This window comes from Castor canadensis, chromosome 10 (genome assembly GCF_047511655.1).
Source record: "Castor canadensis chromosome 10, mCasCan1.hap1v2, whole genome shotgun sequence".
NCBI classification, from domain to species: Eukaryota; Metazoa; Chordata; class Mammalia; order Rodentia; family Castoridae; genus Castor; species Castor canadensis.
Genome location: NC_133395.1, coordinates 60,068,871 through 60,084,986, shown reverse-complemented (window position 1 = coordinate 60,084,986; position 16,116 = coordinate 60,068,871). Strand labels below are relative to the sequence as shown.

General features: G+C 38.8%; 1 protein-coding gene across 1 annotated transcript in view; it reads left to right on the top strand.

Annotated features, from left to right (window-relative positions):
• The first annotated feature begins 2,821 nt into the window (after positions 1 to 2,821).
• The window catches only part of Htr2a (5-hydroxytryptamine receptor 2A), a 63,444-nt gene continuing 50,149 nt past the window's right edge, over positions 2,822 to 16,116 (top strand). The window contains exons 1-2 of the mRNA XM_020176609.2: positions 2,822 to 4,396; positions 7,236 to 7,436. Coding sequence (XP_020032198.1) covers positions 4,006 to 4,396; positions 7,236 to 7,436 — 592 coding nt within the window. The 5' untranslated portion in view covers positions 2,822 to 4,005. The remainder of the gene's footprint in view (positions 4,397 to 7,235; positions 7,437 to 16,116) is intronic.

The following is a 16,116-nucleotide window of genomic DNA, read 5'->3' as shown; positions in this document are numbered from 1 at the left end:
ACAAGAAACCATTTCTACCCAATCTTACTTACATGCTCTGTTTAAGAATCAGTAGCCAAAGGCCTAGAATGCTTTGTCTGGAACAAGCGATCACAAAACTGCACTAGAAATTACAAATAATCTTACATGGCTAGTAACACATTTATTTCACAGGGTAAACAGTACAAGAAATTCGCTGACTAATTTTGTCATGACTAGAAACCTGAGCAATAATGACCTGGGAATATCACATATGTTTAAAGAGGAACAGAAATCTCTAAAATAATTTAGCATCAAAAAAAAATTAAAGTAAATTTTCAACAGTGCAGCATTTAAATATTTCTCTTTGCCCTCTCTTTTCTTTTCTCTCTAATGAAATTAAATTATTGCCCTGGACAAATAAATGAAAAAAAGGGAGAGATCCTTACTCTTTCCTTGATTCTCCTTTTTAACGTATGCTAACAATTTAACTAAGGATCTTCCTTTTTGAGACTCCACACTTGGTATTAAAGATGTAAAGATGAATGAGAACTTTATTATGCAACAGAGAGGTCACACATGCAAACAAGTCATTATAAATCCACCACACATCCACTCAATCTAGTACATCTAAGCACCAACCCCGTGCCCAACCATGACCAAGCTGGACACAATTCCTTCCTTTGTGAAGCTTACATGAAATAGGATGAGTGATAACATGAAAGACTGCAGAAGATGCTGTAGTTTTTGCCCTCACTGGGGAAGGATGGCATCAACAAACTTAATGATAGTAAGCTTAGCCAAGCATGTTGGTACATACCTATAATTGGAGATCTCAGGAGTATGAGGCAGGAGGATCCCAAGTTAAAGGCCATCCTGAGCTACACAGTGAGTTCAAAGACAGCCTGGGCTGCATAGCAAGATCCTATCTCAAAATAAAAAAAGCTAAGCTTAGTAATAATAGTAACTTATATTTGTGTGTTTATCATATGTCAAGCACATCTTTAAACTTATTTAGCTTTCAAATTAATTCTCTGAGGCAGCTATATTGCTAATAATATTCCCCATTTACAGATAAGGAAACTAAAACACAGATTAAATACCTTAATCAAGTTCCCACAGAAGGTAAGTGGCAGGCCTGGGATTCTTAGAGGAGATAACTCTGGAATTGAGCCTCAAAAGCTAAGTGGGAGTTTTCCAGATGGATACAAAAAAAGGCAGGCAGGGGGTCGGGGTGGGGGTGATGAGAGCATTCTAGACTCAGGGAACTGCAAGGACCAATACATAAAAATGGTCAGAAATATATATGTTCTGGTTATAGGTAGGCTGCTCATGGGAGAGCAAAAATAGTGCAGGCCTGAAAAGAAGGGGCTCTGGAGGATGAGCAAACTAAGAAAGTAGTCATACACTCCACAAAGAACAGACTGAAGGAATGCAGGCATGGGAGTGATGCCAGTTTTGTTATGATCTCAGTAAGAATATTAATAAAACAGCTAACATGCACTGAGAATCCCATAAGACAGATGTGGACTAAATATTGGCACACGTGAGCTCATTCTTGCTTCCCTACCATCTAATGAGGAAGGAAGGCATTATTCTTACAAGGGAGAATGCTGAGCTTTCAAGGGAGCTAGCTGCCAGATTGTACGGAGTCCTGCTGCTTAGGAGTTATAATAGAACTGGGACTCCAAACCAAGGAGCTGTGACTCCTAAGCCTGTGCTCTCCATTTCCTGTTCACAGTGCATGCATTTGATGCAGAGGGACAGTAGGATGGTGAGCAGGTGATGAGGGGGGACTGATGCACAGCCAGGAGGCTGCCGAAGTCCCCTCTCAACCAAAACCATCTAGCTGTGGGTTAGGAAACAGAGAGGTTCCAGAGAAAAGCACTGGAAACTTAGCAAGATCTGGCAGAGAGAAGGAAGGAAAGAAGGGTCATAGATTACAGTCAGCTGTCTAAAGAGATGGTTTTATGAACCAGGAGAATGGGTGGGGATAAGCCCTGAGAGCTAGGCAGGGAATGGAGAATGATAGAAAATGCTGAAGTCAAGGTCACCTAGGCTGGAAGAATCCAGACAGTAGTGGACACTTAGATCTGGAACTAAGGAAAAAAATTTCTATTACGGTATAAATAAGGCCACAAACATGTTGAAATCCTGAGAGGGTGAATTGTCTAGGGAAAAGTCAATAATAACGAAGAGAGGTGATGGCTAGAAACCCAGAAAACCCCCACTATTCAGGAAAGAACCCATTTTCTCATCTGTAAAACTAAGGAGCTATTTCTGCCTTAGAAACCTTCTAGGGAAATGTCTTCTTTTACATACAAGACATGTGACCATTAGAGTTATTTCTGAAAAAACAACTCATTCTCTACCTCATGTCAAGTTTTGAATTAACTTCTAGGTGGCATATTTCTGATTTTAAAAAAAGGCTAGCTAAATGGTGTATATATTTAATAATGATGTATATAAATATATTTAACTACGTAAAAATAGTACTAGTAGTTGATCAGATTTCCTGGCTATTCTGAGCCCATGTTGCCTATGTCAGTAAATTCACTTGGACAGAACATCATTGTCTTTGGATGGAAGGTCCGTATGCTTACAGTTCCGAGGACATACCATTTTCTAGCCTTATTTATATGTTTTGTCTTCATCCTTAGCCAAAAAAAAAATCACCATACAGCTTATCTGACTTACCAGGAATCTGTACCATAGGTCATTTCTCCACTTTCTTTTTAAGGCAAACGAGAACTTCTCAATGTTAACATATAGCAAAAAGGGCGGGGGTGGGGAGTGGGGGGTGGGGAGCTTGCTTGGTACGCCCTCCCTGGCTGTTGCTACCTTGCAGCTTTTGACACAAGATAGAAAAAGGTCTGATGAAGTGACAAGGCAGTCAGAGAGCTGAGAGCTGTTCCATTCCCGTGGAAACCCAGAGCCCCCATGCGCACACAGCGCTTCCTACTTTCCTGTGTGGCTGGTTCTTTTGTGTGACTTTGAGATTTCTCAATGTGTGCCTGCTGAATGAGACGCGTCGCACAGGGAGGGAGAACCCAAGCCAAGGGAGCTGTGGCAGAGGAAGCCAACACAGACCTCACAGTGCTGGAACTGGCTCGACTCATGCATGCAGTTTTTGAAGTCGGCAAAACAGAAATCAAATTACTATCCTATTATGCTGCTGGAAGCTCAAGGAGAGGGGAGTCTACACTGGCTTAATTACCATGCGAGATGCAGCGACTCACAGAATAGCCAAGTATGTCTACTGTGTGGACCCTGGAGGCACATGTAAGTTTTCTCGCTGCTGCTGTGTTTTATTGCTGTGTAATTTTCTTTCCGGTTGGAAATCATGCTTGGTCAAAACATAATCATTTCCATGAGAATTTCTGGTGTGGAAAGTTGTCTGCGAATACTCAGGACTTTTTCTTTCTCCTCTTACTAACTAAGCAGCATAAGACAAGCTGAAATTCCTAACGGCAGCTGCGGCAATTCAACCTAAGACTGAGAACTGAAACCCAGAGTGTATCCAATTACTATGGGATTAACAGGGGATGTGTTTGTAATTGACTTTCTTAATGGAGACGGCACACATCCCTGCTGGTTTTGGACTGCATGCTATTTTAACGTTGCTGTGGCTAAACTAGTGATCGGCACATCCAACCGGAGATATAACTAAACAAGATTCCTAGTAGTTACAAAACTTTTCCTTCTCTGGTCAGGACCACATTTGTCTCCCTGAATGCTCAAACTCTGCAACATTTATGTTCAGAGTTTATTCTGTTTTTTTGTTTTTTGGTTTTATTTGTCTTTGCTTTTGGTGAAAAAAAAAAAAAGAAATCCAACAGTGGACTCTTACTAACATGTTGAAGGAACTATAAAGAGCCTTTCTTTCACTATTATTGTGACAATGGGAGAGAAAAAGGCAACCAAGAAACCCCACTTGCACACCAGCTTCTGCACAGCAGAGCCTGGGGACAGAAAGATGAATGGTGATCAGAGGTTATAACTTGTTAGTTTTTCAACACTTCATCTGCTACAAGTTCCAGCTTAGACATGGATATCCTTTGTGAAGAAAATATTTCTTTGAGCTCAACTCCGAACTCCTTAATGCAATTAAATGATGACTTTAATTCCGGAGAAGCTAACACTTCTGATGCATTTAACTGGACAGTAGATTCTGAAAATCGAACCAACCTTTCCTGCGAGGGGTACTTCCCACCAACGTGTTTCTCCATACTCCATCTGCAGGAAAAAAACTGGTCTGCTTTATTGACAGCTGTAGTGATTATTCTAACCATTGCTGGAAACATACTCGTCATCATGGCAGTGTCCCTAGAGAAAAAGCTGCAGAACGCCACCAACTATTTCCTGATGTCACTTGCCATAGCTGATATGCTGCTGGGCTTCCTTGTCATGCCCGTGTCCATGCTAACCATCCTGTATGGTGAGTGGCATTCCTTTCCCAGTTGTACCCACGATAGTCACAAAAAGCATGTGCATGTCCTTAGTGGCTGAAACAGGGCTCAGGGGCAAACAGGAAATAGAAGGCTTTGTTTATAGACGAAAATCTACCATGGCATGAATTTTAACTCTTAAAATGATAATTAATTTGAAAGATGCAAGCAACCTATTATCTGTGGAGAGTTTTGTGCGTTAAAAATGTATATTTTATATAAAGAGATAATTACAAAGTTGTGCTTTAAAACATAAGTTTTCTGTAGAAATAATTGCGAGTACCTCAGTGCTGTCATCAAGGAATAACTTACCCATTATTCTGACTCCACTTGACTTTTACTCCTTTGTATTCCCACCTAAAAATTCCAGGCTCAGGACAGACAATTTTATCTTTATCACACAGTTTTCAGCACTTCTAATGGAGTGGTAAAACCTTCCCAATTTCCTTGGAACATTTGCAGAGAGAACATTAGTGTGGTGGAATGTGTTTGGTGTTAAAATATTTAGTCGCCATTAGGATAAATGAATTACTCCAGTTTTAATTGTCCCCTGACCAGAGAAGCTAATTTGGAAATGTGCCTTTGAATTACATTCTCGACTCTTCAAAAAATGCATACGCATAAATAAACTCCAGTCTGATTTGGAGGAGGGTAAAAACCAATGCAAAGAGATTTAATCCTGCTTTCTTCTCAACCGAGTTCCACTCAGTGAAATCTCTGAGCAAGTCTGCAAACATTGGGACGGCTTTATCGGGGAGCAGAATGGGATCTTCCTTCCGAATTATGAGTAGGATAGCCAGATTTCTCCTTACAGAGAGAGCAAAGGAGAAAATACTGAACTGTTCCCATAGGCGGTCAGCAATTACCCAGAGCTTAGAGTTGGGTTTTAAAGGCTACCTTTAAGAGGGGATTTTTCCGGTCAAGTATATCAGAGGCTAAAACTAAAAAGACTCCGCGGAGCCCTGAGAGCGTGAAGAAGGAGGTGAAGGAGAGGGAGCAGGCATCCGCCCTTTCTTGCTAACGCTCACTGCGAGCCAGCCCCTGCTTGACCATTCAAATGTCACAGCGGAATCATTCCATTAAATTCCCGTTATTTCCCAGACACTGGGGAGGAGTTCTCCTTTCCCAAAACCCAATCCTGCCCTCACAAGCAGGCAAACTCCAGTGAGGGGTGGGAGAGGTGACTGTGCAGGAACCCAAAGCTGCAGGAGTCCCTTGCAGAGAGGGTAAAAGAGCAGCAGGGCGGTCAGCATCACCCGCTCGGGGTGCACGGCTGCCCCCTGGCGACGACTTCTGGGAGCGCAGCTCTCTGCTGGTCTTGGAGCCTTCTTCAGTCCACTTCCTAAGTGTCTCTATCTGATCCCCATTGTGGAAACCCAGACTGAGGCCCCAGGCTCCTCCTTTCAGGGAAAGCCCCTTAAAGAGACAACACCAGTTCCCAACAGGCACAGCCTGCTTCACCTTCAGGGCTGCAAAAGAAAAGCCAGGTCCTTTCAGCTCAAGCTCTTTGCAAATAATTCAAGTGAAAGGCGATAGGTTAGACTGTGTTCTGAACCCATTCCTTTTTTAAATATCCCAGGTGGTAACCTGGTAGGGAGAGTACCTTCCCATATGGAGAGTTTGTCCTGTTTTGTGGTCTGTGCTATCTGGAAGAAAAGGTGATCTTTATATTTTCCTTCTCAAATACAGACAGATCTAACACCATTACTTATTCCGTTAGCAAAACTAATTAACAGTTTATGTAGACCTGTTTGATCCTCTTCAAAATTCACAGAAACAGGACACTTTGCTTGCACCCATAAGACATCTTCTATCTTCCAAATATAATAGGTGACCTGCTGTATTATGCTCTTTAGAATCTTTAATGTTTAGGGCCCATCTTTGGACAACCTCCATAGAAACTGGGCAGTTTAGTCTGGACATCGGGGCTGTCTCTAAAGCTTGTAGCTGGTTCTAAGGTGTGGCTAGGAGTGAGAACACTAAGAAGCCAGCCATTCTCCAAGTGTGATCCCTGGACCACCACCAGCAACACCGGGACATTTGGTTAGACATACAGATTTTCAGGCCTGCTCTATCTAGACTTATTGGATCAGAACATCCAGAGGTGGTCCAGCTGTGCCTGTTTTGAGAAACCATCTGAGACAGTTGTCTGTTCTCTCAGATTTTAGAACTACTTCCCTGAAACAAAACTCAGAAAGGAGCCCTGTGCTTTTCTTCATCTTCAGTTTTTCTCACACACTCCAAATTTGAGTTTAACACCCAATGCATTACTAGATAATTGTGTTTCATTTTTACAAATAGCGACATATTCCTAATCTAGATCTTTAATCTTTTAGTCACTTACACCAACACATTTTATTGCCATCACTGTGAGACTGGATAATTATAAGTATGACTAACATGGGGCTAACTTTAGGGACATAAAATCTGAGAATAATTGCATGAGTAAATATTGATAGTGCAGTGTGAGATGCTCCAGTAGGAGAGGTCAAAACAATCACAACTTTGAACATAAGTCATGTTTAAAAATGATTTTTCAAGATGGAGGGGGAAGGAAGAAAACCACTGAAAAGGAACAACCTGAGTTCACTACACTGATGTAATGCAGACACAAGAAATGTTGAAACCTGGACTCATCCAGCAAGTCAATCATATTGTAGTTAAGCACAGTTGCTATTTGTTTGTTCAAATGTTGGAAATTTCTTGTATTGACCTTTCCTGCTACCTGTGCCTGTCCCCAAGATGGAAATGGTTGTCCAAAGGTGTAGTTCAGATGCCCCAGGATGCACAAGGCTGCTTGTTTACTGATGCTAAGTTTCTGCATCATAGGGTACAGGTGGCCTCTGCCTAGCAAGCTCTGTGCAGTCTGGATTTACCTAGACGTGCTCTTCTCCACGGCCTCCATCATGCACCTCTGTGCCATCTCACTAGACCGCTATGTTGCCATCCAAAATCCCATCCACCACAGCCGCTTCAACTCCAGAACTAAGGCATTTCTGAAAATAATTGCTGTTTGGACCATATCTGTAGGTAAGTGGGAACATCCGTCAGAGTCTCATTTGAAATAACAGCTCCTGCTTTCTCAAGAGACGTTCAATGTTTTTGCACTGAAACCTGACATTATGCATCTATTGTTTTATGTGTTACAAGCTATGTCTCAACATCACAATTATCAGATTTGCTTAGGAAAGGAAAATCTGATTATGTCACTGGCTGACAATATACATCTGTATTGTTTTGCACAGGTAAGAATAAAAACAAAAGTAGAGCCAAAAATCAGAAATAACTGAAATTTCTCTCACTTCCAAGTTCACTACTCAAAATCTTGGGTCGCTCAGAAACCTAAAGTTTTATAATCACTGGATTTGTGGTCAGTATAAAGACGCAGATCCTTGCAATAAAGAATATCAGGCCTGGTGGGTCTAAAGAAAGGTAGTGGGTATGAAACTCAAGGAAAATGAGGACAGAGAAAAGTGGTGGGCCTTGTTGAGGGGCAGGTATTTCAGCCTGCTCAGTGCCCTTCCTCCTGTTGTGACAGCACCCACCAAAGGATTTCCACCCACTTCAGATAGGCTGAAGTCTTGCCAGTATCAATCTTCTGTCACACACCTAACACTCAGGAAAACTCAGGTCAGAGGAGGTAAAGGAGCAGCTCTCTAGCAACGAAGTCAACTGTACCTGTCACCTCAGCAGGCTTGGTTTGCAGCCAAAGATTCCCACAGACCTGTTGTTAAGTCTCAAAGCTTTGCAAGCAGAAACACTATGTTCTCTAAGGCCACTGGTACAGTATCTTCCTCCCTGGGGGACTATGGGATTTAATGGCAGGTTAAAATTCGAGTACTTGTGTGAGGTTACTCACAGCTTTGCAATAACTATACCAATCAGTAATAACAAACACAGCAATATAACATCTTGCCTTCAGTTACCACTGCTTCCTTTCCTCCTAGCAAGTAACATGCAATTTGTAGAGTGGGTATCTCCATTTCAAGGTGCAATGAGAGACACACAGCCACTCAGGTGCACAGCAAGGTTTTTCCTTGATTCTGATGAATAAAGTAACAAGGTACATGTGCACAATTTCCAAACTTTTGATGTCTTATCAAAAGTTATCCGTCACATTGTCATTTGAGGTAGCCTGAGCATATGATCCTATTGTGCTTATTGAGAAGTTAGGGAATCTGGACACAGGGGTCTTAATGACTTCCTAGGTTGCACCTCCTACATGCATCAGGGCCAGACTCTAAGTTTCTGGCACCACGCTGTACTCTTTCAGCTGCTAGGAAAGAATATTTTGCTCTAAGAAAATACTGGTGGTTCTGAGCCTGTGTGATCTATGACTCATTATAGATTACAGACAACATGAGCCAGAAATTCTCAGTTCCAGCTGTATATAAAACCATCTGATTTAATTTTGTCCAAGTTACAGCCAGAGTTGAGGACCACTAAGACAGAGAGAGAAATATGAAAAGCAAACAAGGGTCAAGTATAGTGCAAGTGAGGTGCAAAGCTATTGGTGAAGTTACACTATTTAACCCCTGTGGACTGTCCCATTGCTGATTTAGAAGAACCAGTCATCTTTGAGTCAATCAGACACACCAACTCTCCCATCTTAGTCAAACTTCATAATAGCACCATTAGTAAAAGCTAAGTGTTCCTGAATAATCGCTATCAACCCTGCAGTGTCCAAATCACCTTACAGAAAGTCAGCTGCAGAGACACAACTTACACAGGATGACATCGCTTAGATCCAAGAGTCAATCCAGGTCAGTCTGACACCAAAGCCCAAGCTTGATCAACTGCCCACTAAGGCAGTCTGCCTCTGGACCTTGCTGGCTATCACTCCAGAGGCAGACAGCCTTGTATAGTTATGGCAGTTCTGTCCAAGGGTCATCATTCATCCATTTGACCAAAAAAAATTATTAGATATCTGCTATGTCCGTGGCACTGGATATAGTAAAGCTTTCCTTTTCTAAAGCAAATCTGATGAATAAGATATGTGTTCAATGATCTCTCACAGTGCAGAAGGTAGGTTAAAAAAAAAAAAACCCGTATCAGAAAAACAAAGTTTATATAGCATATATACCAGAAGTCTGAGAGGTGTGTGACTGAGAAGGGAGTAGATGGGAAAGGTAAAGAAAGGAAAAGTCAGTTCTACTGAGGGACCTGAAGAAGTTACAAATATTTTCCTGAAGTTTCTTCTATGGCTCTGCTTCTAATTTTTTTGTTTTGTTTGATATGTGGGGTTTTGGTTTGTTTGTTTTGTGTAGGTGTTTTAAATTTAGATCTTCAGTCCAGCTGAAACTTTCTAAATTATCCAGTTTATTGAAGATATAATTGATACAGTGTAATTTTAAGATACACATTTGATATGCTTATATTCTGTGAAATAATTACTATAGTAAGTTAGTGAATTCCCCCATTTTACCCAGTTCCTTTTTGTTTTGTGGTCAGAACATTTAAGCAAATTTTAATGCAATTCAGTTTTATTAAATGTAGTCACTATGCTATACGTGAGGTCCCCTGAACTTATTTCTATTATATAACTGTACGTTTGTACATGTTGACCCACACCTCCCTTTTCCCCTCACCTTCCTGTCCCTAGTAACTATCACTGTACTCTGATTCTATGAAGTCAGCATTTTTAGACTCCACACTCAAGTGATGTCATGCGCAATATATCTTTCTCTGGCTTATTTCACTTAGCATCATCCCCTCAAGACTTATTCATGTTGTTACAAATGGCAGAGCTTTCTTTTTTGGGGGAGGGTGCACATAATATGGAATTTATATTTGTATATGACCTAACTTATTTTACATTATCAACAAAGATTTTAGCACCTATTAATATAATCGGTTTCCGCCTTTGACTGATATACTGAGTTTTCTTGATAAATTTCTGAATATTGAAGACTTGTATTTGTAGAATATATTCACAAGTATTAGATTTGGATGACTTTTTGTTGGTTATTTTTACAAAGTTCTTCTTCTAGCTTCATTAAATGGATTTGAGAGGTTTTCAGTTTTTCCCCTAAAGTCTCTCTGTAAGCAGGAACTGTGTATTCTCGAAAGGAAATGTAGAACTTAAGTTCTAAATCACTCTCATCTTGATGCTTATTAAAATGGTACTTTTACTTACATCCCTGACCTCTTCAATAGTTATTCCATTTACCTGTTCTACCTCTTATTGGGTTATTAGCAACATTCAAATTTTAAGCTATCTTTTATGTTGATTATTTCATCTTATTAAGTGTTTTATTTTGTACCTAGTGATGTTTCTTGCCTTGAAAATTAACTCCAGCTGGGTACTGGTGACTCATGCCTGTAATTCTAACTACTTGGGAGGCTGAGATCAGGACAATCATAGTTAGAGGGGTTTGCGAGACCCCATCTCAAAAATAATCAGACTAAAAGGGACTGGAGGTGTGACTCAGTGGCAGAGTTCGCCTGCTTGGCAAGTGTGAAGCCCTGAGTTCACAAACAAACCCATCTGGTGTTAGTACAGTTATGCCACATTTCTTTTGATTGTCCCTTTTCTAGATGTACCTTATTTCACCCTATTACATTTAAACCTTGTAACTTTAAAGTGTGATGCCTGTGAGCAGTGTATAAAGTTCTGTTTTTATGCAATCAGTCATTGTCTTTTGATTAGAGAATTTGGTTCTTTGTATGTTAGATATGTTTGGATTTAAATCTGCTCTGGTACAATTTGCTTTCTGTCGTCTCACTTGTTCTATATTCCCGTTTCTCTTCACTTTTGCTTTCTTTTGGGCTAATCAAGATTTGCCAATTCATCATTCCCCTTTGTAAGCTTATTAGTTACCCATTCTTTTAAGTTCTTTTTGTGATTCCAGCATACCTTGTTGACCCGTCTCAAATAATTCCTTTAATAATTCTTAGAAATGCAAAAACTTAAGAACAGTTTAACTCCATTTACCCCTGTTGTGTTTCTTTCCATTTTTTTCTGTGTGTAATGTTTATAAACCTGTAAGACATAATTGTAGCTGTTCTGTTCACTTGGTGTGCACTTATTTCCCACGTACTGTCTTTTCTGCTGCTGCTTATTGCTTTCTTCATTTTCATGATTCTGCCTAGCTCCACATTCCTTATTCCTAGAGAATTTCCTTTACAATAGCATGTGTTTTCTGAGCTTTTGCTGCACTAAACGTCTTTATTTTGCCTTCATCTTAAGCATATCTTTTCTAAGTATAGAATATTAGCTCTCATTTTTTCCAGCACTTTCTAGGTGGCTTTGTAAAGTTTCTAAACTATATTCCTTTGTTTCTTTAAATAATTATGAAACTCAGCTCTCAGTCTTATCATTCCTCAGAAACCACTATCTCTTCCTACACCTTACAACATTAGCAATTTTATTATATATACACCTAGGTGTGCACTACTTTTAGGTTTTTTTCCTACATGGAGTTTGTATTGATTGTTAAATGTGTTTCTTGTCACTTTGGGAAATCCCTTGCCAATGACCTTTTCAATTATTTTTACCCCATTGTCTCTTAACACTCACTTGTAGGACTCTAACTCATGCATGATACAAGTTTTGCCCATGGTTCTTATGATTCAGTTTTCTACTCTTTCCATCTTTTTTCTTCCTCTCTTCTTGCTTCAGTCGGTTGGTTTTACTGATTTTTCTTCTGGAATATCAATCTTCTCAACAGCTACTTCTAATCTACTGCTAAACATTTCTATTGTATTGTGTAATTTCAGTTACTATATTCTTAGTCCTAGATTTTTCCATTTGATTCCTTTTTTTATAGATTTCAGTTTTCTATAATAATTCCCTATGTTTTCATCTGTTTTCTTAATTATTAACCATGGCTGTTTAGAAATCTGAATTACCTGGAGATTTCTGTTTTGGGGATCCCCTCACCCCACCCTTTTAACTGAATACTTCACCCTGTGTAGAAAAACTAATGGGTGCTTTCTTGGGGTTATCTTCTGCCAGAGGAGATCCCATAAGGTTTAACAGACATAGTAAGTACACATCCCCTTAATCCAATTGGAGATTGATCTTATTTTAAACAGTTTTTTTTGTAAGAACTGGTCCTGTTATAGTCTATCTTTCCTAAACTGTCTTCCTTCATGATCCTAGATGAAAGCCTGATGTGCTCTCCAGTGTAAGAGCTCTGAACTGCAATTTTTATATCCTAGCCCCATAAGACTGCTACAGTCTCTCTTTAGCTATTCAGCCTGCAGGAGAAAGGTGGTTCCTATTGTCTGTCACCTGACTGGGTGTCTTCCTTCCCTTCAGAATCTTGGACATCCTAACAATGATTGTTTTTATCTCCCTTGAATTCTACCTTATCGGATACTAATATTACCATCCTCCTTTTCCTTTGAATCACTCTGGTGTATCTTTTTTCATTCCTTCATTTTTAATATATTTTGTTCCTTTGCTCTATGTGCATTTTCACAAGTAACTTAGATGGATTTTAACAAAGTCTTTTTTATTTTAACATAACCAATCCTGTGAAAAATAGAATATAGCTATTGGTATAGCTAAAGTCAATATAAGAAAATTTAAAAGAAAAATATTTGTAATGCATATGTTACAGACCAAGGATTGGTACTTTTCAAGATACAAACCAACACATACATTGTGATTGAAAAGGGGGAGGCAATCTAGTAGGGAAAGAAATAGGTGAAAAAATAAACAGGCAGTTTATAGAAACATATGGACAATAAGGCTCATTTTAAAAAATGCTCAGCCCCTTTAAAAAAATCATAGAAACACAATTTAAAGTAACAGAGTAGTGCCACTTTTCACCCATCCAACTGGCAAAAATAGTGAGTAAAAGCACCCAGTACCATTTTGGACATAACACCATATGGACTCCCATACCTGATTCTGCAAGTGTGAATTGTTTGTTCTTTGGCAATACAGCAATAGCTATTGAAATTTCACCCTATGGTCCCATTTGAGAGTATCTTTTTTTCTATAGAAAAACAAAACTACATGTAAGAATCTTCAGTACAGCAAGTTTTGAAATGGTGGAATGGAACAATGGAAAGGTTAGGCTGTGTTTGGATATATGGCTTTATCTAAGCTGCAGAATAATTTGAAGCTCTTTATACTGAGTTGTGACTATATGCTCTTCAGTGGAGGAATGTCTATGAAGTTAAAAACAACAGCAAGTTTAGGCGTGGCATGCATGGGATGAGCTGATGCTGGTACAGCAATAACAGTAATAGTAACATATGGGGCTACACATCATTGAAAGACCTCACACTTATCAAGAAGAAGAAATGTTAAAAGTATGGGAGTGTTACCTCCTTTATACACTTCTGCCTAGCTTTGTCACAGATATTTACAAAGTGATTTGGAATGATTAAGAATGAATCACACCTCCATCATTGGTCAGAGAAGGCTTCCTGGAGGTGGTGATTTGCCAGGTTGTATTACATAGTGACCTCAGAAACCACATCATAGATTACTCAGGCTTCCTTTAACTAGCTATCTGTGATGTTTGCTTCTTCTTTTCCCTGCTTCCTGCTACTAGTGTGGTTATTTATTGCTAGCCAGGCTTCCACCTAATTGTGAAGAAAATGAGCACAATTACAAATCATTTGTGTTTCCCATTTGCAAGCTTCTGAGTGAAGAAATGATGAAAAAGAATGAGGCATTAGGTAAAGAATGACCTTGGGATTTTCTGTGGATTTTTTCCCTTCATAAACCTAATTCCCATGATCAGAGGTAACTGTGACTTCACTATAATCTGTAAGTGAGCAAACCTTTCTTCATGCTAATTGCCTTGCTAATGCCTTATGGAAAAAAGAATAGACACTAGTTCATTTGCTGTCTTTAGCAAAGGTATGTGTTAGACTGGAAAAGTGAAAATGACTGTTTTCACATTGTCACCTTCTGATAGGCAAGCAAAGACATCAAACTCTTTTTCCTGAAATAGTATTTCATTTCAGAAATATATTTGCAGCTTATGGGATAATTCTGATGTGCGTCTAAACAGAAAGATATTTTTCCCCTCGGGGCTAAGCATGACTACGTATTTTCTGCATTACTACATTTGTGATAGCAGGAAAGGCAAGCTGTGTCACATTTATTCAAGGCCTTCAACCTCACAAGCTGTGACACAATGCATAGAATCCTAAACTGGAAGCTTAGGTTTCTGGGCCCAAACTCTTACCTTTATGCAAGTCAAATACCTACCTTCTCAGTCTTCAGGTATATACAGAAGCTCTGAGGGACAGTGAAAATACATCTAACTGCAGTTTTAATTTGTATTTTTACATGGGATTTTTCTTTTCATATTTATGAGCGAATTTGCATTTTGTTTTCTATTCTTGACTGTTTGTAGTATTCACTGTAGAACTTGGTGATTATAAGACATAAAAATCTAAACCAGACTGCCTGAATTTGAATTCTGGCTCTATCCCTTGTAAGCTGTGTAACTTGAACAAGTGACTGAACCTGTGTCTTGGCTTCCTGGTAATAAAATAGACATACAGTGCCTATAAGGTTATTTTAAGGATTCAGTGGGTAAATAAAATGTCATATAATAATGTGCTATATAAGATTTTTAAGAGCATTTAAACTTTTTTTATAAGGTTCTTGGTTTTTTTCTAACTGATAGATTTGGAAATTAGCTCTTTTGTTATTACAATTTATCTGTATTTTCCCTATTTGCTACTTGTCACTTGACATTTCTTATGTCATTTTTTTCTACACAGATGTTTACATGATCTCATTTATAAATTTTTTGAGGTCTTCTAAATTTTGAATCACTATTTAAAATGGCTTTCCTTCTACCAAGTTGCAAAAGAGTCTCCCATATTTTCTCCCATGATTTGTATAGTTTTGCTTTCTACATTCAACTCTTTGACCATTTAAAACTTAACCTGAGGTCTCATTTATCTTTCTTTACATGGCCACCTATTGTTCTTGTACCATTAATTTCCCCCATTAACCTCATATGTCACTTTTATCGTGTACTGAGTTTATACACACACACACATATAAAAGCATATTTGTAGATTTTTTCACTGACCAGCGTACAGCACTCTTCTAGGTACTAAGGACTGACATTTTTATCATCTTAGGACTAGTGCTTTGTTTTTCTTCTCTTTTTTCAGCTTTTTTCTGATTGCTTTCATTTACTTATGAGTTTTAGAAATCAGCTTTTATATAGTTGTAGAAAAATATTCCTATTTTATTTAGAATTGCAAATAACTTCATAAATCATTTTTAGACTTTCACCTGACATATTTTTGTGCTTTTTTTTGGATCTGTCCTTTTTCTTTTTTTTTCTGCATTTGTCCCAAACTAGCTTTCTGTGTAGAATGGAATGAATTTATATAAGCAAATATAACTACCTAAAATCTTAGTACTTAGGTTGAAAATATTGAATCAACAATTTGTCAAAGAGGAATGATAATAAAATATGTGTGTTTACTTTTCTTATCATATCTTCTGAAAAATGCTTGAAAAAATAAATAATACATTCAATAAAATGGGCTCAGTATCAGATAGTGTTCCATGGGCCTTTATGCTGGGGCATATTCCCAGACTTGTGTTCTGAATCAAAATATCTAGCTAAGCACAGTGGTTCATACCTGTCATCCCAGCTACTCAGCAGGTGGAGGCAAAAGAATCATGAGTTCAAGACCAGCCCAGACAAACCTAATGAGATCCTATTTCAAAAACAAAATGAAAAACAAAGTACTGGGGGCATGGCCCAAGAAC